The following is a 23507-nucleotide window of genomic DNA, read 5'->3' as shown; positions in this document are numbered from 1 at the left end:
CGGATGGTGCTGCCGGGGAGGTTCTGGAGCCTCGCGCTGTTCCTCGGGGTCAGTGGCTTTTGCAGAGGGCTCAGCGTGGAGCGGTGACCGGACCCCTCCTCACCTGCCCTCCCGCACTGGCCCCAGACCCCATCGCAGTTTGCTGGGTTAAACTGGAACCTGGTGGTTCTGGTTCGTACCCCTGGAAAAACTACCCAGGTTAAAATATTCCTTCAGTACTTCACCCATTGGCAGGAGCCCCTTTTCTTGATATTTTTTGGCACAATGGGAGTTGCGAGTGGGGCGGTGCGGGTAAGGCTAGTGGGCAGCAGGGGCAAAATTCAGAAAACTTCTGACAAATCAGGCAAATTAGCTATTGCTTTCGATAGGTAACTTCGAGAAAGCTGCTGCTGATTTCTCATGGCTATGCTGATCCAGTGGCTGCTGCCTCCAGCAAGCCGCTGATGCTCTTGTCCTCGCAGAGAGGTTTTGGCAGCTTCGTCTCTCGCCGTTCCATCCTGAACAAGTTAAAATGCAGGCGCTGGGCCTTGGGGAGCGATGGGGACTGCACCCCATGTATCTTTGGGGAGCCCTGTGTTGCCCCGTCCTGCAGGAAACCCTTTCACCCAAGGGGTTCTGGCCTTCCCGGGTATGGATCAAGGGCGACCACTTCGTCTGGCCTCGAAGAAGAGCTGATATCCCGCTACATAAGCTTCTCCTTGAGAATGGGTTACCCTCCCCGAGTTGTAATTCTTCCTGGCAGCGACAGTGCAAGTGGTTGTGGGACAACAAAAGAGGTTTGTGCCTCCAGGGGAGAAACAAGAATGCAAATATCTTTGGCATGAAAAAACAGAGGCGATTTACTCCTTGGTATTTCTTGTCAGTACTTTGCATCTGTCTGTGCTTCACCTTCTCATTCCTTTCCTTTGGGCTTTCCAAGTGCAATAAGGCTTTGGGGAGCAATGGGGGCTGGAGGGGCCCCGGGGGAAAACGGAGCTGGTGGCTGCAGCCTCTCTGGCCCAGGGCTTCCCAACTCTGCTGTGAAATGGTTTTCCCTCCATATTTTTTGCCCACTTTAGGGGGATTTCCCCTGCTGCAGCCTGGCCTCGGAGAGGGCTTGGCCGTGTCTTGCCGGGACACTTTGCCCCAGCACATCCATCCCGGGTCCGTCCCGTGCCTGGCACCAGGACTGATTCTCCATCTTCCCAGGGAGTCCCGCACCGCTGCCAGCCCGGGTGCGTGGCCGGTGTTTGCGGATCTGTACACCACAGCAAAGGAGAGCAAGCGTCCTGTCCGTGAGCATAAATCAGCCGGGAACTGGAAAACAAGGCGGGCTGAAAACAGCGAGGGAGCGCGGGCCCCTGCTTTCTGCCGCCGGATGGGTCAGGGACTTCCAGTTCATTTATTCTGCCGGGGTTCGCCCAGCCCTGCTCGGCATGTGTAATGTTTTCTCTGAAAGACCCAGCAGTTCCATGGGCGAAAAACATTCTCCTGTCTCAGGAGCTGGCAGAAATCCTAGTAAATCTGCAGAAGTATGTTTTTGTCGGTGCTGCTTATTCTGTTAGGGGAACTAGTATAAACTATTCCAGCAGAAAACCTTTTCCTGGAATAAAGTCTTGACTCTGTTCAGAGCATTGTCAGGACAGTTGTACCGGGAACGGAGCTTTGCTGGTAAACATGCTGGGACTGAGGAGGCCTAACGGGGCCGGCACAGAGCTCGAGCACCGTCTACCCCGTGGATAAACCCCTCACGAGGCACCTGCTGTGCTCGAATCAAAAATAAAACCTATGCGTGGTTGATTTGCAAACAAAACAGGGAATTTTTTTCTCCCCCCTGAAAGCCTGGCTGTCCCTGCTGGGATGTGCCAGCATCCATCCCTTCCAGGCTGCGGCTGGGCATCCCCCCGTGGGCTCGGGGTCAGTGCTCTGAGCCACACCGTGGGGACATGTCCCAATTCTGCGTCACCGTGGGGTCAGCACACAGCTCGAGCCATCGCTTCTTCTTCCCTGCCTCAGTTTCCCCACACCAGCTGGCACAAGGGGTGATGCTGGGAACCCCCGGGGTGGTTCTGGGATAACAGCGGGTGCTTGGTCTAGTTTGAGTTTCTCATCACCCACTGCGGCCTTATCTCCTCGCAGCCGGGATGGGGATGCCTGCCCTGCCGGGGCTTTCGGCAGGATAGCGGGGCTGCCGGCGCGGGTTCGGGACGGAGATCAGAGTGGTGATGCCCCGGGGACGGCTCGGCGCAGCTTCAAAGGGCGGCAGGTTTTTCTGGGCTTCGGCTGCTGCTTTGCTCTCCAGGCAGGCGTGAAAATGTGAAAGAATGTGAAAAATGTGAAAATGATCGTGTTGGCCCCAAGATTTGTAAACTTTTGGTTAATGTGTAATAAATACAAGACAGATAGTCCCAGCGCTGGGTGGGCGACCGCAGCCGCTCGGTGGTGGCACAGCCGGCGGTGGCCGGTGGCATCCCCACGCTCGTGGCATCTGCCCTCGCCTGCCCCAGGGCCAGCCCCAGGGTGTCCTGGGCAGCACTGGTTGGAGAAGCTTTGGGGCTTTTCTAAACTGGTTTCGACTTATCTCCTGTCTTTCTCTGAACGCCTTGTCTGGCTTGCAAAAAATGCATTTTATTGTATGTGTTTAATTGTTCCTGGTGCAAGATGCGTGCTCTGAAGCCCAGGTGCAGTGTCCAGCCCGAGTGATGCCGGCACCATGCGGTGAGGAACCCGGTGCTGGTTATCCAGAGGTTTTGGTTCCTGGCTGGGATTCTGCCCAGGTAGCTCATGGGGCTGTAACCACCAGTGCAGGATTTTCTGCTTGGTGACGTGCCACAACAGCCGTGTTCCCACCATAGGCAGCCTGGCAGAATCTCTTCTGAGTCACTTATTCTTTGGAAAAATAGCTGTAGAGATGTGATAGGGGAGCAGGGATGCTGCTGCAGGTCCCAGCACGGCGGTGAGTGGGGAGCAGGGCTTGTCCCAGGGAGGGTCCCCAAAAGCGCCCTGGCACAACCGGACGGTGTGCCAGGGGTTCAGAGCTGGCAGAGCCTGGATTCGCCTGGGAATTTGAGATAAAAAGGGCTGGGGAGGCGTTTCTGCCAAGGAGCTCGGAGGACAACGCGCTGGAATTGATGCCAAGGGGTGGCCTCATGCTCTGCCGGGGTTTGAACCTGCTGGGGACAAGGACGGTTCTGCAGGAGCTGCACCAGCGTGTCCCACCATCCCCGGGCCGTGTTCCACCTCTCCTGCAAATGGCCTCTGACCATCAGAGATCAAGAAGTTTCGTCTGACTCTAATGCACAAATTTCAGCCCTGGATGATTTTCCTTGGTAATTTAGAGAAAAGAGAGTGTCTTTTGAAAACAGTTTTGATTGGTTTTGGTAGTTGTGTCATCCTGGCGTCCCTCCCCAATGTAAATGGGAAGGACAGACATTTGTGGGTTTGGCTCCCTTGGCTTTTGCTTGGTTTTTCTGGGTGCTGATGGGGTCCCCAGTGCACGTGTCCTGGCCAGAGGGCTGAGATGGGGCTGGGGTCACCCAGGGCTAATCCGCGCTGTTCCTATGGAGCTGGTGACTCGGTTCTGTGCTTTCCTCGGCCCAACTGGGCTCAGCTCCTGAGTGGGAATGTGTGACCAAAGCCGGGCTGCTCCAGTCAAGCACCCATCTCCAGAGAAACCCCAAGGGCTTTCCAAAGAAATTGCAAAGGGAATTTTTCATGGGAAAATAAAGGTGGCTTAGCCACCATCAAACACGTCCAGATACGTAATCTTGATTATTCTTGCAGTTTGGTGGTTCAGGGCATGAGGGATGAGCGGTGGGTTTGCGGTCGGGGTGCAGGACAGGAGCTGGGCTGATGCGCTTGGTTTGTGCAGCCTCTGCCACCCCTCACTGACCCACCGCATCCCACCCTCGTTAATGAATGTACCGAGAGCTTCGAGTTTATAAACTGATGCTCTGGGCTATGAATTATGAATGGAGTCACATCCCTGATCACAGCAGTGCTGCGCCAACACTCCTGAAGCTGCTGATCTGAGCGACAGCCCAAAGCTTTTAAGACGTGAACAGCAAAACCTGGGGATAATTTGCTTTCCCAGCTACAAATGTCTTGGCCTACAGATGGGGCTCATCATATTCCCTCTCCTGCCTCCTCCTATCGCCTCGTCCTCTTTTGTTTTCCAGTATTTCCTCCTCTCATCACCCTCCCAGTTTGTCTTTGTGGATGTTGACCTGCTTGGCTCCTATGGGAGTTGCATCGTCCACAGCATGTTCCTCCCCAAGGCTGCTGGTACCAGTTGGGGATGTCTGGCACGGTGCTGGTCCCACTGGTCCCCCGGCCGTCCCCACACGGGTGCAGGTCCCTGTGCCATCCCACAGCCAGTGCCAAAGCTCCTTGCGCAGGGCTCGGTGGGGTTTTGGTAAATCTCTGCAGCTTCATCTCCCTTTGGCCACAACTTTTTGCTCAAGACGTTGTGTTTCATGGCTCCATCTCCACCGTCGGTCTTTGGGGTGTTTGTCCTTGAACTTCACCACCACCGGAGGCCAAATCCTCCCTAAGCAGCTGTATGTGCTTAATCCTGTAAGCCCAGGTATTTCTGGGTTTTATTGCTTTCTGGATTTGTCTGCATTTTTGCATTCTTGCCTCCGGGAGCGGCTCCTTCCCGGTACCCGATGGGGCTGCTGCCTGCACAGGGCAGTGCTGCCTGCTCTGACCCACCAAAGGCGTGGGGCAGTGTGAGCAGAAATAAATTTTAAAAATGAGCTTTAGCTGCTCCCCGGGGATGACAGCACCGCAGGAAACCATCCCAGCCTGAGCAATGGATGCGGAAAAGGGTCAGTCGTCATTTCCAGTCCCTTCCAGTTAAGCCATCGTGAGCCAGGCAGCAAAATATACAACTTCAAAGGCAAAGTCTGGGTGTCTGGATAAGGTGTTCTGCCCCATGTCGGGGTGCAGGAGGGATGCTGCAATTCCTGATTGTGTCTTTTTTCTCTTGCACAGGGGATGCTGTGGCCGTGCAAGGTGAAAGACGAGTGGACAGCCGGTGGCAGAGCCACGGCAGTTATTTATTTATCCACCTGAAGCAAGGTTGGCCGGCGCTTGGCCGAGCCGTGGAGCGGGATCTGCACGGCAAGAGCTGTTTTTTGGACACAAACACTCCCCAGCTGCGGCAAGGACAGAGGAGCTGCTACTGCAGATTGAACCTGCTTTGGGAGGGAAAAATACCGCTTTGGTTTGGTGGCTAATTAGATATTTACCAGGAAGGAAGGGAAGTTAAAAATAGGGTGACAGGGACTTCAAAGGGTGTTTTTTTGACTTCTAAGTATAGCACCTTTGCTGGCGCCGATTTCAGGAATATCAGCTGTGCCTGGGTGTGAAAGACGGAGGGGACGTTTGCATCGCTCCGAGGGCACAACCGCATCGGCAGGGACACAAAGGAGGGAGTTTGGGGAAGATGAAGCTGCCAATGTCCTGGCGGGCGTGGGAGGGGACAAGTGGCACCGTGGGGACCTCATCCCTGCGGGCGGTGCTGGTGCTGGTGGCACTGGTGGGGCTCTGGGCACCCCCAGTAGTGTCCAGGCAGCCCAACTTCATTGTCATCCTGGCAGATGATGTGGGCTGGGGGGACCTGGGGGCCAACTGGGCAGAGACGACAGAGACCCCGCATTTGGATGAGCTGGCAGCCGAAGGGACAAGGTAATGTCTGTCCCCTCTCCCTGACCCTCCCCAAGCATCCCTGGTTGCTGTGTCCCGCAGCAAAGGGGGTTTCCCTCCCGTGGGGACCAGCAGGTGACAAGATTTCACTGACATGGTTTTGGGTGCACGGGGAGGGTGGCTAGAGCTGGGTACCTCGGGATGCAGGTCCATCCATCCCCATGAGCTTCATCCCCCACTCCAGACCCTCATCCCTGGGCAGAAGGGGATGGATGCTGGGGAGCAGGGATGGATGGGGCAGCATTAGACCGTGCAGGGGTTTGCGAGCAAAGGGTCTTTTTGTTTCCCAGGTTTGTGGATTTCCACTCGGCTGCCTCCACTTGCTCGCCGTCCCGCGCCTCGCTGCTCACCGGCCGCCTTGGAGTGCGCAACGGGGTGACCCACAACTTCGCTGTCACGTCGGTGGGTGGCCTCCCCCTGAACGAGACCACCCTGGCCGAGGTCCTGCGGGCGGCTGGGTACAGCACGGGCGCTATAGGTAACGCTGCTCTGCTGAGGGGACATCGGCGGGGAGATGGCGGGAGGGGGGATGAAGATGCTGTTTTGTCATTCCCTCTCGGATCGGCACGTTTGTTGGGACCGAGCATGTGCCAGAGGTCAGAGGATGAAGCTGGTTGTTTGGGAGGGGTTAGAAAGTCACCTCCTCTGAACACAAACACATGAAAGAGCCTTTTAAGGCTGGAGACGGTCGCTTTGCACAGGCACGAGGTACCCTATGCATTTTTTCTGAGTTTTTGCAAAAAAAAAACCAGCATTCTGGAAACGCGGCCAGCACAAACAAGTTGCCTTTCTTGTTGCTAGATGAAAGCCCCCGGCGCTGCGGGCGCCTTGTGGGTGACGGCTGGCGGCAGCATTAATCTCTAACATGATGTTCTGTGGCTTCCACGCAGGCAAGTGGCACCTGGGACATCATGGCCACCATCACCCCAGCTTCCGCGGTAAGGGCTGCGCTGGCGGGGATGGGATGAGCTGAGCATCCCGCGGCCACCTTGTCCTTGCCGACACCCTCGCTTGTCCTTCAGGCTTTGACTACTACTTTGGGATCCCCTACAGCCACGACATGGGGTGCACGGACACCCCCGGCTACAACCTGCCGCCCTGCCCGCCCTGCCCGCGGCACGGCAGCCCTGCCAGGTACGGGGGCACGTGGTGGGGTCAAGTGCTGGTATTTGCACTGATGTTCCCAGCACTTTGCTGTGGTCACCTCCCCTTGTGCTCCGTGCACATGTTTGTTTCCTCTTTTGCAACCCACAGCGGGTCAGGCAGGTGGGTTGGTCCCCAAGCACCCTGTGCCATGGGGACATCGACATCGTCCCCTTTCTGCTCCCCTCCTTGGCTGCACGTTTCTGCTAAGCCAGGAGAACAGCCGGGCTGTGCCTGCTGCCGTGCTGGTCCCTGCTCCGGTGACAAGCGAGTGGCTTCTTCCCAGCAGGATCCCGAGGAAGGACTGTTACACGGAGGTGGCCCTTCCTCTCTTCGAGAATGTCACCATCGTCCAGCAGCCCGTCAACCTCAGCAGCCTGGCAGCGCGCTACGCAGAGGCGGCGGCACGGTTCATCCGGCGGGCGAGGTGAGATGTCACCTGCTGTCCCCTGTCCCCTGCGCCAGGAGAGCTCACGGGTCACTGCAAACATCTGCATCACGTCAGAGTGATGCTGGAGGGGATGGGTGATGCTCCGCAGTTCTTGGGGAGCAGGTCTGGGGTCTCCATGGTTTGGCTTCCCAACCGAGGAGGAGGAAGCCACCGAGGCTGTCACTGCTGTCCTGCAGCACTCGTGTGGAAGCCTTTTGGTGCCTGTCTTCTAAAGGCATCATGTGTTTTAAAAACCCACCATTTAAAAGGAAGGTCAAAGCCTCTGAGCTGGGCTGTGCCTCTTCCTGGGGGTGACATGCAGCCAGATCCTGGCTGGCAGGGATGGGTGGAGGGAGACGCTGCCATCCCCTTGTCCTCCATCCCCCTGTCCTGTTCTTCATCCTCCTGTCCTGTCCTCCATCCTCCTGTCCTCCATCCCCCTGTCCTGTCCTCCATCCCCCTGTCCCTGCAGTGGCACAGGGCGAGGTGGCAGCCGGGTGGCTCTGCGGGTGGTGACGCTGCCTCTGGGGATGGGGGGAGCTGCACCTGGAGGTATTTAAACTGGGGGTTGATCCATTTTGGGGATGGGACCCCTGGGCTTCAGGCTCTGCCCTCCCCAGCCCTGTGAGGACACAGGTCCCCAGACATTCTCTTCCCCAAGGAGCAAAGCGGCTCCTGCGACACGATGAACCCTGCAGCCTTGCTGACAAGTTGTGTAATTTTAATCCCCATTATCAGCGGATTATGACCTGTGACTGTGCAAAACACCTCCCTGCAGTGCGGAGGGGAAGCGCTGCCGGGCAGCCGTGTCGGAGCCCGTCCCGCGCCTGCATCCCGGGATAACGCAGACCCGGGGAAGGGCCGCGGTGACGGGTCCTGGGGGTGTAATTGGGGACAGGTTTGTGTAACAGTGGCAGACAAGGGGCTGGGCAGGGAGCAGCCTGTGAAGAAATGGCTCCTTATAATCCTGGGTGATGTTTTGCATGCATAATACCTATAGTTTATCCCCTTTGGGTACCAAGAATCGCAATGTGTCTGTGACAGGGCTGGGGGGGACCTAGGCACCCGGCTGCCGCCATCCCCCCCCGTGCAAACCCCCGGCCCTCCGGGCTCTGAGGATGCTGTCAGGCTGTGAAACCAAGCGGCTGAGCTGTGGGTTAATAGGAAAAACCTCTCAACTCCCGGTGAAACCAAGTGGGTGAGCTCTGGGTTAATAGGAAAAACCTTTCCTCTCCCAGTAGTATTTTAGGGTTATCTGCGTTCGCAGAGAACAGGATTAAGCAGGTGCCTGCCTTTTCTCGCCTCTTTGATGGCTTATTCCAGTTTTCCTCTGCCTGACTCATTCATTACAGGGCAACAAAAGAACACCGGATTTATCATCTGGGTGTTTTTTTAACCAGTCGCGTCAAGGTTGAGCAATTCATGACAGGGAGACTTGGCTCTGCTTGGGACATTTAGAGCGCAGTGAACATGGGAGCGAAAGTCAGGGACGTCTGTCTCAAGTTATTGATTACAAGCTTGCTCAATTTGGGGGAGAATTCTGAAATGTTAATGCGAAAAGCAAATGAGAACACTTGTGGTCATGATGCTGGAGTTCACTTGGTGCTCCCAGGTGGGATGCGAGCTGGGGAAATCAGCTTTCCCTGCTCTGGGATCTCTGGCATCCCAAGGGGAAGATGCCACGTAGGTTTTATCATGGAGATTTGCAAGGGGCACATCAGCACCCCCTGACCCCCAGCGTTTTGCAGGGGTGGGTGCCGGGGGGACACAGCCCCTCGCAGGGCTCCAGCACCGCCAGGGAAGGATGTGGTAGCTCCGGGTGGGGTGGGATTTACTCATTTTCCATCCCCAGGTGGGTGACGGGTAAAGGAAGGAAATGCCGAAACGCACGTCGGTGGGGCCCCAAAAGTGATGGGGCGGCCGGAGCCGGGCTGGGGCACGTCCCCGGGATCCGGCCCCTCCCCGCCGCTCGCCATCCCACCCTTCCCCTCTGAGGTCCCTGAGGAAGAGCGGGACTCGTTGGAGGAGATAAATTTAGCTGTAAACAAGAAAACAGGACATATCCTCCGATGATTTAAAAGCAAACAGGCAGCGGGGCAGCGCACGATGAGCGAACGTGCCGCGATCCCTGTCCGGGGCTGCTCGGGGTCGATGTGAGCATCTTCTGCTGTTCGTCCTCTGCCAAAATCACCGGTGGGGGCTGAGCACTTGCTGGGAAGGGGGAGGAAGGGCCAAAATGGGGCCTGTGAAAGAGGGGATGGAGGTGGATGGGTGCCCGGGGTGCACCGGGCGGGGTGTTGGGCTCGGTGCTGCCAGGGGGACACCAGGCGATGGAGGAAGGGAGAAGCCCATCCCAAATGGGTGGCCAGTTGACAGCAGTGGCTCACGCTGGGCCAAGCATCCCCCCGTGAGGGGAGCGGCTGCCCGGAGGGTTTGGCCGATGCACACAGGGTGTTTTTTCCCCGGGAGCTGCGGCAGAGGCAGGGGTGGCCGCAGGGCTCCCAGGGCCACCGCTCTGTGTCCCCAGGTACCCCGGTGACCTGCTGCCACCTCCCCCAACCCATCTGACCGTGCTCCCCCTCTTCCCCGTGCAGCGGACGCCCCTTCTTCCTCTACCTGGCGCTGGCCCATATGCACGTCCCGCTGGGGGTGTCCCCCCCGCCGCCCCCCAACTCGGGCAGGGGCATCTACGGAGCCTCCCTGAGCGAGATGGATGCGCTGGTGGGACGGATAAAGCGGGTGGCCGACAGCCACGGAAAGGGCCACACGCTCCTGTGGTTCACAGGTACAGCAGCAAAAGCGGCTGCGGTGGCTGGGGGTGACACTGGGGGTCACAGCCGGGGTGTGGGTGGGTGGCGGGGGGGACAGAACCCCTGTTTGTCCCCTGCCCTTGGTGCTCTTGGCTGTTCTGGGGATGGGGAGTGAGGAGCAGCTGTGGCCGAGCTGCCCAGGGCTGTCACATCGTGGGGACATGGGGGTCTCATGGGGACATGGGGGTCCTGGGGTGCTGGGGCCGCTCAGCCGGGTGCCCCCCCCGCCACCCCCTTTGGCCACGCGGCTGAACCTGCAGGGCTGTGCCTAATTAAACCACAAATCCTCAATCATTAAGAAGCCCAAATCCGCTCTGGCTGAGCAGCCTCCCTAATGAGGACAGGAACCGCTCCGCTGCTCATTAAGCTGGTGGCAGCCGTGTCCCCCCCCCGGCACCCCAGCTCCGCTCCAGCCCCTCACCGGGGACTTGGGCAGCCCTGACCCTTCAAAATAAACTTCTAGAAATAAAAATAAATAAACCTGCTGCTCTTGCTATTGTGGGAAAGCATCATGGGGATGGGAGGGAGGGGTGGGGGGGTGTCACCTGTCCTCGCGCATCCCCCCATTGTGGAGGTGCCCTCTGGTCCTGGTGTTGCTCATGGGGATATTTCTTTCCCTTGCAGGTGACAATGGTCCTTGGGCACAGAAGTGTGAGCTGGCAGGACGCCTGGGGCCGTTCGTGGGGGCCTGGCAGAGGCAGAGAGGTGACTGCTCGGGGCTGAGCTGCCCTGAAGACACCCCAGAATAATTTTTCTCTTTCAAGCAGTCAGGTTTTCCCCTAAAATCACTGCTGGGGTGGGGGCTGGGGCCCTCAGTCCCTGTTACCCCAGAGCTCAAGGCTATTTTCTTTTTTTTGCTTTTCTCCTCTTCTTTCTCTTCTCTTTTTTCCTCTTTTCTTTTTCTTTTCCTTTTTCCTTTTTCTTTTTCTTTTTCTTTTTCTTTTTTTCCTTTTCTTTTTCCTTTTCTTTTTCTTTTTCTTTTTTTCCTTTTCTTTTTCCTTTTCTTTTTCTTTTTCTTCCTTCTTCTTCTCCTTCTTTTTCTTTTTCTTTCTCTCCACTGTTTGGTTATTTTTTTTTCCCTGCTTTTCCTCCTTTTCCGGCCAAGCCATCTGCTCAGTGGGTTTATTGCAGCCGGGGCGGCCAGAAGCACGCATGAGTCAGGCATTTCCCACTTCTGCTTGTATTACGCAGTGTAAACGCGCGCCGAGCTCGGTTCCCCCCTTTGCCCGGGGTCAGTGGGGGGAGCGGTGACGGGGGGGCCGCAGCCGCCAGCTCTTCTTTCCTCCTCCGCTTCCTGACACCCGGGCGATGCGGCCGCTGCCCTGGGCAAACGCTGCCGCCGGGCTGGCTGGCTTTCCCATTCCCAGAGCCCTTCCTTCGGCCGAAATCAGAACTTTAATTTATTTTTTTTTTTTTTTAAATTTTAGTAAACAAACCCTGCTGACGACCTGGGTTGCTCTTGAGCAACCGAGGGTCACAAGCCGGAGCAGCTGGTACAGGCAGTGCAGTGTTTGGGAACAAAGTGAAAGAAAACACGGCCCCTTTCCAGCCTCTCGCTGCCCTGTAAAAACACCCCGAGCCCCGGGATGCTGGGGAGGGCTGGCAGGGCTGGAGGAGCTGGCTGTAAATACTGGGTGCCGAGGATGACTTCTGAAATATCTCATCTGGTTGTTGCACGGGTGTTTTGAAAGTCAGCCCAGTGTTACTGTCCGCTGCTGGCTGGTCTGATGCAGCAGATACCTGCTGGTGTGGCTGCTGGGTGGGTGGGATGCTTGGCCATCCCGTCCCATCCCGTCCCATCCCGTCCCATCCCACCTCATCCCATCCCACCCCATCCCACCCCATCCATCCCATCCCACCCCATCCATCCCATCCCACCCCATCCCATCCCATCCTGGGGGTATCATCCCCCACCAGGGAAAAGCCCTTTGAGAAGCAGGAGGGAACAGGCTGCTCAGGCTCTATACGTTCCACATACGTTGGCGTTTCCTTTTAAGGTCCAACCCAAATTCCAGGGATGTTTTCCATTAATTTTGGGTGGTCACTGGAGTCAGTCCTCGCTGGGAGAAAGCAGCACATCCATGCATACTGCTCCCCCTTCTCTGCTTGGGGACCTTCCCGCAGCCTCAGCCCACCCCGAAAACCTGTCTCTCACCTCGGGCCAAGAACCCAGCAAGGGGGTGGCCGGGATGGACATGCAGGTTTCAGGGATGTGATATTGGGTGTGTTTTGAGGAAGGTTTGGGAGGTCCCTGGCCAGGGACCTGCTGTGCATGGTGGGAGCAGGACCAGGGATTCATCCTGGCACGGGGATGCTCAGTTCAGCTTCCCTGGAAAGCCCCACGGCAGCAGGGCTGCATCATCCCTGCTCCAGAGAAAAATCCCAGGTTGGGTTTGGGGTGTTTCAGCCCTTTTTACTGCCCAAAGTGTTCACGTCCTGCTCAGCCAGAGGTACTCGGGTGGCTGGAGGGAAATATCCATCCCATGTCTGAAACACAGTAGCGTTATGGGAGGATGAGTTATTTAATGTACGTGCAGAGGTGGGGATTGATACTAATTGCTATAATTGCTATAATTTCCTAGGGTGTCTGCAGGCAGGGGAGGCACCTTGCTTAAGCCGTACGTGATGCGCGTTGGAAGCACTGTTACGTTTCCAACAGCCACAAGAGCCCCCCGTACCGACTGTGTTGCACCACTCCGTCCCCAAAGAGATGTTCCTTGGGGGGAAAACACCAAAAGCTTGGGCATGGAGTGGGAGAGATTGGGGCTGCGCCTGGCCCATGCTGCCAGGATGGGCAGTGGGGCCAGAAACCTTTTTCCTGGACTATTTCTCACGACACTGTCACCACAGTATCTGTGCCATATGTGTCCTTCTCCGCTCCGGTGATGCGGGTCCGGCAGCACCGCCTGGGAGCGTAGGATCAGCCCAGATGCCTGCGGCATCGGGCAGTGACTCCCGGAGAGGCCAGGCTGGGCTGGGGACCGGCACGGGGACACGGCGGAGCGCGGGGCGGCTGTGCCACAGCGGGGACGTCGATCCTCTCTTGGCTCTGCCCGGAGGAAATGGCTCGGGGCGAGCGCCGTTGCCATGCACACGCTGAAAGGCGGTGGACAAAGGCTGCGCCTGGGAAGTTTGTTCAGTGAATCGGGTTGGATTTTCTGTTTGCCCCATTCCCAGCCCTTTCCTCCCCCAGCTGCCTGGGGCCCTTTGGGCTACAGCCAAAGCAGAGGCTCTCTAATGCCCTTCCACCCATTTTGTTACTCAGCATCCCCATTTTGGTGCTCAGCATCCCCATTTTGGTGCTCAGCATCCCAAGCGGAGGAAGGGAGTGGGCAGCATCCCTGCACCCTACATCTCAAACCCAAGGGCAGAGCAGGGGCGTTTTGGGTGATGTCAGGGAAACAACTGAACAGGTTAATTAGCTGGCAGGAGGGTTATCAGCAGGATGGTATTTTTAATGAAGCAGGTTTCCAGCAGGCTGTGGGGCCGTCGGTGTTTTACCACGCGGAAGGCAGCAGCCGCCTGCACTGGGACGTTTGCAACCCCTGGCAGAAGTTCCTTCATTACCCACCTGCTCCATATTCTTACCCAACATCAAAACCGGGTGGAAATGTGGCAGCTCCAGCAGCCAGCTGTGTTTCTCATCACTCGCTGGAGCAGAGGAGAAACGCAAAGCAGTGCCAAACTGAGCCCCCCTTATTTTTCCCCCCTTTCCCTATCTCTTTTAAAAACTCCTAAAACTTTTATCCATCCCTGACCCAGCTCCCTCTCCAGTGAAATCACCCTCCTTTGAGGTCATTGACTCCTGAGTTGCTCCTTTCCCAGGAAAACTCCTGAGTCAGGAGTTTTTTGCGTCGATGCAAAGCTCTGAGACAGCAGCAGGATGCTGAGCGTTGCCCTTTTCTCTTGCAGGTGGGAGCTCGGCGAAGCAAACGACCTGGGAAGGGGGACACCGGGTGCCGGCGCTGGCGTATTGGCCTGGCCGCATCCCTGCCAAGCGCACGAGCCACGCTCTGCTCAGGTAAGAGCCCGGCCGCATCAATTCGGGGAGCAGGGCAGCCCCTTTACCCCCTTTTGGAACGACCCACCGTCCCCGCATCAGGTGACAATCTGGATTTTGGCATCCTGTGCTGCTTAGTGCCTGCCATGTGCCAGGTTCTGCACTTTTGTCCTCTCCCAAGCCCATAAGACTCAGCGCTTCAGCAAAGAGGAGCTGAAAGGGCTTTTTGTGAGGCTGGCGGGTTGGCATTGGCAGGCGCTAGGCTCCGTGTGCCTCCTGGCCGCGGCGGCCAAAGTGCCTCCCGATAATTAAAAGATGACGATGTTCTCTCTCTCCACCAAGAAGCAGGCTTAGGCTTTGTGGTTTGTGAATGGCTTTATGTGGAGGAGGATGCGGTTGTGGGAAAGGCTGGACGGAGAGATGGCACTTGCAATTGGTGCAGGATGCGGCCGGGCTGGGAGGCAGCGAGCGGCTTCTGCCCTTTCCGGCAAGAGCGGAGGGGAAGGGCTGCTGCCTCCTGTACATCGCCTGCCTGCACTGCGGGGGTGCCGTGGAGGGGTCCTTATTGCAGTAATGCACCTCTGCATGCAGTGATTGCAGCTCTGCATGCAGCAAGTGCACGTTTCCATGCAGCAGTTGCACGTTTCCATGCAGCAATTGCAGCTATCCATGCAGCAATTGCATGTTGCCATGCAGCATGTGCACCTCTGCATGCAGCACTTGGACCTCTGCATGCAGCAATTGCACGTTTCCATGCAGCAATTGCGGCTCTCCATGCAGCAATTGTATCTCTCCCTTGCAGCAATTGCCGCTTTGCATGCAGCCCTTGCAGCATTTGCACCCCTCTTTGCAGCAAACGCTGTGTTGGGGCACAGCCTGTGCTGGGGGCAGAGCACTGGGATGCCCTGTCCCCTTTTGTCCCTTGAAGGACATGCTGGTGGAGGTCAGAGTGCTGTGGCCGGGGGGAGTGCTGGGTGTTGGGAAAGTGTCCCAGCTGCTGGAAGCGGGTCCCAACCGGTGGCTCTGGGAGGTGTTGGGTGTCTCTGAGGTCCCTGAGATAAGCTGGAGCCAGGTACTCCTTGCACGGCCCGAGGGCAGCTCTGGAGCTGGATTTTTGCAGGTGGGGGAAGGCTCCAGGTGTGAGCAGGGATGCTGGCGGGAGGGGATGGGGTGCGGGCAGCCCTGGCGTTCTCTTTATCTCCTCGCAGACCTTATCTCCTGCATTTCCCAGCTCTGGTCCAGCAGGTTGGACAGCTGGAAATGTCGAAAGCTGGTGGCACAGGTTGTGCTGCATGCTGAGGGCTCGGAAAGTGGCTCTGCAGCTCTCGAGGAGTCCCAGGGACCTGGTGTCCTTCCCAGCACAGCCCAGCGTGGCCATGGGGCAGGGTGATGCTCTGGCATCAAGAAGAGGCAACCCTCTGTTTGGGAGGCAGCACAGAGCCAGCATGGGGGACACGTGTGATGGCTCATGCTCAGAAAGGTGTTGCCGCTGTGTCCCCGGCCATGGTCTGAGCTTTTGGGCAGAGGATGCGGAGGGATGCAGAGAGATGCAGTGGGATGCAGCAGGATGCGGAGGGATGCAGTGGGATGCAGCGGGCATGGGCTGCTCACTGCTCGAAGTGCTGTGGGACAGGCAGCTTTTTGCTACACCTAGAGTCACCCTCGGGGACATCCCTTGAAGGACAAGAATGTCCTGTTTCGGGTGCTTGCTGCCCTCATGAAATCGGGCTGTTGAAAACTTGACTCCCCCAGCTGATGGAGAAGACCAAGAAGCTGAGGAGGGAATGAAATCTGTGTGCAGATGTGGCTGGGAAAGCTCTGCACTCCAGGACGGACCTTTGCCTGGTGGGACCCCCGGGGAGGGCAGGGGCTGGAGAACACAGGCACTGACCCGTGTACCAGCCTCCTTCTGCCCCCGGGGTTATGAAAATGCCAGCAGCCTTTGCTGGAGGGAAGAGCCTGCCCAGGACTGCTCCTCACCTCTCCCAGCCCGTCCTCCCAGGCGCAGGGAGCGGAGGAGTGAGCAAGGGTGAGCATTCCCCGGGGGGCCGGGGAAGCTGAAGTCAGCAGAGAAACGCTGATGCATCACCATGGATCCACACCTGCACGCTGGTTTCTGCAGAAAACTGCTTGGTTGGCTTTTCTTAATTATATTTAATTGTCGGAGCCACCCGCCGTGCTCCTGCCCTTCCTTGCCCCAACCCGAAGTAGGGCACAGAAGAAATAGGTCAGTGGGGTGGTGAAGAAGAAACAAATCGCACCATCCTGGTTGTGCCGGCGGCGTGGGGCTGGGCGGATTGGGCAAGTGGCGGGGTGTGGGGAGAGCTGGTTCAGCTGCCTGCACCCCCTGCACCCCCCTGCACCCCATCATTGCCAGGCAGGGCAGCAGGATGCTCAGCGCCAGCAGGCAGGGACCTGCCCATCCCCGGGCGCTGCCCAGCCCTTCGCTCTTCGAGGTGACAGCAGGATGCTGGAGTGACTTTCTTTATTAAATTTATTTAATAATTTATTAAATTTCTCTTGGCTGGGGCAGGGGGGTGGCAGCGTGGCTTCCCCTGTCCCTGCGAGCACAGCTGCCCCAGCTTGGCTTCCAGCATGTGCCTGCTGGCGGGGCCAGCCAACTTCGACCAAAATCCTACTTTTTCATGCCTTTTTCCATGGGTTACATCTGCCTGCAGGCAGGGGAACCTTCTACCACCCCTGTCCTCAGTCGTGTTGTCCTCCCACCTCAGTGACTGTTTCCAGTGGTCCCCTCCCCTGGGTCGGGGCCGCTGGGTGCATCCGCGCGAGCATCCGCGCACACCGTGAAGGGGGCCGGATCCTGAGGGTGCTGAGCACCCATGGGAGCAGGAGTGTGCTGACCGGTGTCTGCCGTTTCGGGGGGACCTGGGCTGACCCCAGCGAGGTGCCTGCGGGGATGTGCCCTGCCTTGGGCGCAGCGAGGAGCCGGAATCATTTCGGCGCCTCCCGGCTGGCCTGGCCGCGGGGGCCGTCTCGGTGAGCGTGCCGGCCGGGGCCGCTCGCAGCAGTGTTTGTTCTTATTTGTTCTCGCTGTCTCTTAGCAGCTAAATTAAAACTCGTTGAATGGGAGAACCGAGGGCGCTGAAGCCCTGGGCTCTTTTCTCTCTCCCCTCACGCAGCTGCCGTCGTGCACCGGGCAGGAGAAATGCGGTGGCAGGACCCTGGGTATCCGCCGGTTGGGGCACTCGGATTTGTCACCTCCCTCAGCATTTTCCTTGTCCCAACTGAGCCCCCCGGCGTTTTGACCCCCCGAGCTGCCGGCACGAGGGTTTTGCAGCCCATGGGATGCAGCTGAGTCCCCATCAGTCACTCAGCACCGGTGGCTCTGCTGGCTCGTCACCTCCCGTGCTGTGGCCTTGTCCCCAGCGCTGTGGCGTGTCACTTGGCCACACTGACATCCCACTGTGCCCTGGGGACACGGGACACCCCCAGGGCAGGGTGGGATCACCCCCTGACCACATCTGTGAGAGGGAGGGATGAGCTCGGAGGTGGCGAAGGGGACGGACACTTGTCCCTTGCAGGAGCGGGACACGGAGGGTGGGGACCAGACATGGGGCTGTCCCCTGTCCCACTGGAGTCGAGCCCTGTCCCTGTCGGGTGATGTGACACATGGAGGGGCAATCCCATGCCCAGGCTGTGCAAGGGGCTGGTGGCAGAGCCGGGTGGTCGCTGTCCCACCCCAGCAATGACTTTGCTCCATCCTCAGCCCCGCCACGCCGTGGGGACACGCCGGCGAGGGGGGACTGACCCCAGCCAAGCTCTGGCCTTGGGGCCACAGGCAGAGGCAGGAAAGCAGCGACTGTCCCCCCGCATCCCCACGGAGCCCAAGGGACGCCGGGTCACCCGCTCCTTCCCTGCATCCCCCCACACTGGGAAGTGACCAAGGATGAGCCCCAGGTGCTCTTTTGTGGCTGGGGCCCCTGAAAACCCCACGAGGTTTCTGGTGGAAATGCTGACGGGGGTTTTGGTGGGATGCACCGCTCTCATTTTCCACTCTGGCTGCGCCGGCTCGTGCTGCGCCGTGCAAAAGCGAGACCACATTTTCCTGGGGCGGCGGGATCTGCTGTCGTTGGCTTCAAAAGTCCCTGTGCCAGCACTTTCTCCGGAGGGTGACCTGACCTGCTGCCTGCTCCGTGTGTCCCTGGGGGTGGGACGGGAGGCTGGGGGGGCTCCCTGCCCCCCGGGTGTGGGGTTTGCGGGGGCAGCAGGTCCTGGCTGAACCCCCAGTGCCTGGATAGTGGCCGGCACCAGGGTGGGAGCCGTGCCAAGCCAGGGCTTGCTGGGGCTGAGACGCTACTTGAAGCCGGTTTTAACATTTTCTGCAGACTCAGCCCGTGGGATGGGTGCTGGGAAGCGTTCAGCGCCCCCCCAGGCACTGAGTGTTCGCCAGGCGAGGGGCTGTGGGGTGCAAGTGGGGTTGGGGGGACCCTCTGGGGTGCTCTGCTCCTTGCTCTGATGAAACCTGCCTCTTTCCGCAGCACCCTGGACATCTTCCCAACGCTGGTGGCCCTGGCTGGGGCGGCGCTGCCCCCAAACAGGCGCTTCGATGGCTTGGACGTGTCCCCGGTTCTCTTTGGGTGGTCGGATGTGGGGCACAAGGTAAGGCACAGCCACCCGCCCGGTGACATCTCCCTCCTGACAGCAGGTCCCTTCACCCCTGAGCTGTTAATAAAACAGGTAATTGGGGACGGAAAGGCGGAGAGCTGGGATGCGCAGACCCCCGGGAGCATCGTTCCCTGGCCTGGAGGAGGGGGCTGGCCGGGCGCTGTGCCACAGCTCGGGATATCGGCATAAAGGGGAGTTGTTTTACACTTCGTCCATAAATCCGGGATTAGAGGTGAAAATGCCTGTGCATGCAGCTTGGCTGGGGCTTGCCCATCCCCACGGCAGCCTCGCGGTGCCCAGCATGGTGGGTCTAATTTCCCATTGCCAGCATGGGGAACAAAATATCCCAGGGGCTCGGACCTGGCTGTATCCTCTTTATTTATCTTGATAGATCGAAGTATAACAAAGGTCTCCTTCCAGTTCTGTGGCTGGGACCATTCATGTCACTGGTGTTCAAGTGAGGCAGCCTGTCCGTACCCTGCAGCTCTGCCCATACAAAAGCTGCTGACAGCTCCTTTAAGCCTAAAAAACCCAGTTAGCAGAACAAGCAGTATGGCAATGCATTTTTCTCAGAGTTGCACAAGATTTTTGCAGAAAGAAAAAAAAAAAAGAGTGACTTCAATACCAGTCTCACAGATAAAGCCTGATTTTGCTTTTAAAGTCCACCCTTGTGTGAGCACCATGAGCCAGCTCCCCGTGGGGATCTTGGATTTGCTTTCTGTGTCCATCAGGGTTTTGGTATTTGCTTTGTATTTATGGAACCCTCTGCTGAACCATGAGATAACACAGGGAAGCGGATGGGATGTGGCCAGGGCACTCCAATGTGCTCCTTGGGATTAACCCTCTTTTGTGTGTGTGGTGCCAGGAGCGGGGACCAGTGGTTTGCTGGGAATGATGCTTTGTTGGGAATTATGTTTTGCTGGGAATGATGGTTTGCTGGGAGCAATGGTTTACTGGGAATTATGGTTTGTTGGGAATTACAGTTTGCTGGGAATTGTGGTTTGTTGGGAATTCTGGTTTGCTGGGAGTGATGGTTTGTTCAGAATCATGGTTTCCTGGGAGCAAGGGTTTGCTGGGGATGATGGTTTTGTTGGGGATGATGGTTTTGTTGGGGATGATGGCTTGCTGGGGGTGATGGTTTGCTGGGTGCCAGGGTGTGATGGAGGGGCAGGACCCACACCAGCCGTTCCTGTGCATTTCGAACCAAGGAATAAAGTCCTGAGGTGCTACACCCCACCGGCTCCCCCGGTCCCCCAGCATCACCCCCACTCAGAGCTTTTTGAGAGAAGGTTGTGCTGCAATCAGGGGTGAATGAACCCCCGCAGGGCTGGAGCTGGGGGGCACAGCTGGGTTGTTCCTGCTGTCCCGGCCACGGTGGAGCATCCCCGGGGATGCGATCCAGCTGCTCGCGCTGCCATGGGACACAGTGCACTTTGTGGGGGACACACGGCACCCCAGGGGGTGGCCAGGAGCAAGTCTCTGTCCCCGCTCCCTCCTCTCTTGGCTCTGCCTCTCACCTCCCGCTCGCGAGCGGCCGACAGCAACCCGCCCTTTGACGTTACAGGGTTTTCCTTGACACAAATCCTCCCGACAGCAGTTCCTCTGCTCGTCACACCGCCCGGTTTCCGCACACCGACAGCTGCCTCCCAAACCGGGGTCCCTGGGGTGGGGACAAAACTCCCCGGAGTGGGGACGAGCTGCCCAGGGTGACCTTGCTCGGGGTCCCATCCCGCGCACTCGGCACCAGCACAACCAGGGACAGGGCTGGAGCGACGCCAAAGTCCTGTTTTGAGCGAAGGCTGTTTACAGTAAAAATAAACACATCCTACAGCGTGTATCAAGGGTACCAGTGTCAGACAAATGAGCTCGTTCCAGGAGGTTAATGGCGGGGGGTGCGCGCCTGCTCCCCGTGCGCCTCCTCGCTTGTGCAAACAGCCTGGAACACCGAGTTCAGATGAGATTTCTGGGGAGAAAAGGCTTTTTTCCCCCTTTTCTAGTTTTCGGGGTTTTTTTAAATTAAAATGACAAAGTCACAGGTCAATAGAATGGTTGCAGACCTGTGAATGTTTATTCAGAACAAGCTCCTTAATTAGGCAGTAAATTATAACAGATTTTCTTAGCGTGGAGTTTTCCGAGGCAGGTTTGTTGGTAGCAAAGGAGGTTTGAGTGCCCAACACCGAGGCGGCAGCGTCCCAACTGCACTGCTGAAGGTGTAGGCAAAGCTTTAGGGCTGGAAGTGGATTAATTGGTTCAGTTCCTGGTATCTTGGCATCACGAGCCCTTGAATATTTGCTGATTCCTGCTCTGGAGCTGTTTTATTCTCACCAAGGAGCATCAGCATAAGGGGACTCTATAGCAGGGGTTTCCTCCTTGTAGCAGGATTATACTGCACCACCTCTGCCACTTTACACCTTAAATTTTTTTCCCTCAAGCATGATTTTTGAACCAAATTCCAGAAGGTGATTTTTTTTTTTTTTAGATTGCAATGGAAGGCAAGAGCGTTCGAAGTGAGAGCGTTTGAAAAATCACTCCCCACCCTGAATCCTGGCATTTCTTGGATGAGTTACCAACTGGCCGGACCAGGCAGCGTGGGGTTGCCATCTCGGGGTGACAGAGTGGGTTGACACCTCGAGGTGACCTCTCAGGGTGACAAAAGGAGGTGCCCGGGGTGCCGGGACAGGGCTCGGCGCCGGGCACCTGCTGAAGCATCACCGCGCTGATCAGCTGCGATCGCTGTTACTAAACTTGGCACGGCAGCTGCCTACAACTTCAGCAGATGTTTCTAATTTTTAGCACAGTGGAAATTTCTTGAATCACTTTTAAACTCAATTCCCAGGGAGGAAACCTCGAGTGACTCATCCCTCAGTGAAGCCATTGGCTCCACGGCTGATATTATCTGATGGACGAGCCTGCTGAAGCGTCCAGCTCACTTGTCTTCTCGCTCCCCTGTGCCAAAGCAGTCGTCCTGTGCGGATCAAGTGTCCTAAATACTGAAAGGGAGAGATTTGACCCACCCTCCCCTCCTTCCCTTCCTTCTCCCCCCATTCCCCGTGCCGGGACGGCTGTTGTCAGGGCAGGGAGCGCTCGCACAGCGGGGTGAGTCAGCGGCGATGGACCAGGGGTGATGTTCCAGCACCTCACCATCCTGCCTCCCAAATACTCTGCCCTGCTCTGCTGGAAGCCACCGCACCTTCGTCATCCCTTTCTTGTAGTAGAATTGGTCTGGGGAGGTGAATTCGGGGGGTCCCGTGTGCAGGGCCAGGAGGCACAAGAGAGATGCTGCTGTGCCTGGTGCCCTTTTGCTGTCACCCACCCTGCAAGAAGCAAACCTTGGTTGGTTGTGCAGAGTCCAGGGGCTAAATGGTGTCTGTTTAGGTGGTGTCTCTACAGATGATGGCTCTATAGAACGTGTATGCGGGTGGGATGGAGTCTCGTCTGGGGAGGGAGTGGGTCTCACACAGCAGGATTTCTCTGCCACGTTTCTGTTCTTCCTTCAGGTTCTGCTCCACCCCAACAGCGGGGCCGCCGGGAAGGACGGCGAGATCGAGACGCTGCGGCTGGCGCAGTACAAGGCGTTTTACACCACAGGTACTGTGTTCCTTGTAGAGATCAGAAAGTCTGGGGAAAAAAAAAACCAAAACACACAAGCTTCTGGAATTCTTGGTTCCCTGCAGATACAGGTGAAAACCAACTCAGGCTAATTCAAACAAGAGCAAACCCAGGAAGGATGAGCACATGGCCCCCGTGTCTGTGTGATGGGGGGGTTGGTGGCCTCGGAAGCACTTTCAGACCTTCAGCAGGACCCGGGATCCCAAAGCTGGGACACAGTGGGACTGGGTGAGGAACACAGAGGTGACCCGTGGGCAGCCCGGGACTGCAGCGTTCTTCTCTCGTTTCCTCCCCAGGAGGGGCGATGGCTTGCGATGGGAGCGTCGGGCCAGCTCAGCATCACCAGCCACCCCTCGTTTTCAATCTGGCTCGCGACATCCAGGAGCAGGAGCCTTTGGACGTGGCGTCCAGAGAGTATCAGGCCGTGCTGCCTGCCATCAGCAGGGCTTACGCCCAGGCTCTGCAGGACATCGCCACAGACAATGTCTCCGTTGCCGATTACTCCAAAGACCCGGCTGCCACCCCCTGTTGCAACGCCCAACACGTGGCCTGCCGGTGCCACCAGCCCGGGACACACGCAGCCGTCCCGGAGCGTCACACGGGAAGAAGAGCAACACAGCTTTGTCTTCAAGCAAATAATCGCTCAGGCTGCTCCTGTCCCCGGCCTGGTTTGTGTGCTGGAGGAGAGGGACCGAGGCTGCGGTCCCCGTGCTGTGGCACTGGGGGTGGGTTAGTTGGGGATCTGGGGAGCACACGGAGGGTCCCCTTGGTGCAGAGCAGGACTGTCACCCCAGCAGCACGGCCACTGCTGTACCTGGTGGCACATGGAAGGAGACAGGGGTTTTGTAGGGCTCTTCAGCTGAGAAAGAGCCAGGGCTTGGATTAGGGGCAGGACAAGGGGTGATGGTTTTAAACTAAAGAAGGGAGATTCAGGCCAGACATGAGGAAGAAATTGTTTTCCCTGAGGGTGGTGAGAGCCTGGCCCAGGTTGGCCAGAGAGGTGGTGGATGAAGCATCCCTGGAGACATCCCAGGCCAGGCTGGACAGGGCTCTGAGCAACCTGAGCTGGTGCAGATGTCCCTGCTCATGGCAGGGGGGGCACTGGGGGGGCTGGGAACGTCCCTCCAACCCAAACTATTCTCTGATTCTATGATTAAAACTCCCTTCTGTGAGATCTGGCTTCAGGAGAGGATTCCTCTGG

The 23507-nt window shown here is 57.6% G+C and overlaps 1 protein-coding gene across 1 annotated transcript in view; it reads left to right on the top strand.

Annotated features, from left to right (window-relative positions):
• ARSG (arylsulfatase G) overlaps positions 1-23507 on the top strand; it is a 25825-nt gene extending 2318 nt beyond the window's left edge. Inside the window, exons 2-12 of the mRNA XM_065648190.1 lie at positions 4975-5670; positions 5979-6166; positions 6579-6626; positions 6711-6822; positions 7121-7258; positions 9856-10046; positions 10696-10776; positions 13984-14092; positions 18571-18691; positions 22195-22285; positions 22603-23507. Coding sequence (XP_065504262.1) covers positions 5429-5670; positions 5979-6166; positions 6579-6626; positions 6711-6822; positions 7121-7258; positions 9856-10046; positions 10696-10776; positions 13984-14092; positions 18571-18691; positions 22195-22285; positions 22603-23192 — 1911 coding nt within the window. The 5' untranslated portion in view covers positions 4975-5428 and the 3' untranslated portion in view covers positions 23193-23507. The remainder of the gene's footprint in view (positions 1-4974; positions 5671-5978; positions 6167-6578; positions 6627-6710; positions 6823-7120; positions 7259-9855; positions 10047-10695; positions 10777-13983; positions 14093-18570; positions 18692-22194; positions 22286-22602) is intronic.

Source organism: Caloenas nicobarica, chromosome 18, assembly GCF_036013445.1.
Source record: "Caloenas nicobarica isolate bCalNic1 chromosome 18, bCalNic1.hap1, whole genome shotgun sequence".
Taxonomy (NCBI): Eukaryota; Metazoa; Chordata; class Aves; order Columbiformes; family Columbidae; genus Caloenas; species Caloenas nicobarica.
The sequence above is the reverse complement of the archived record's forward strand: the minus strand, read 5'-3'. Positions and strand labels throughout refer to the sequence as shown.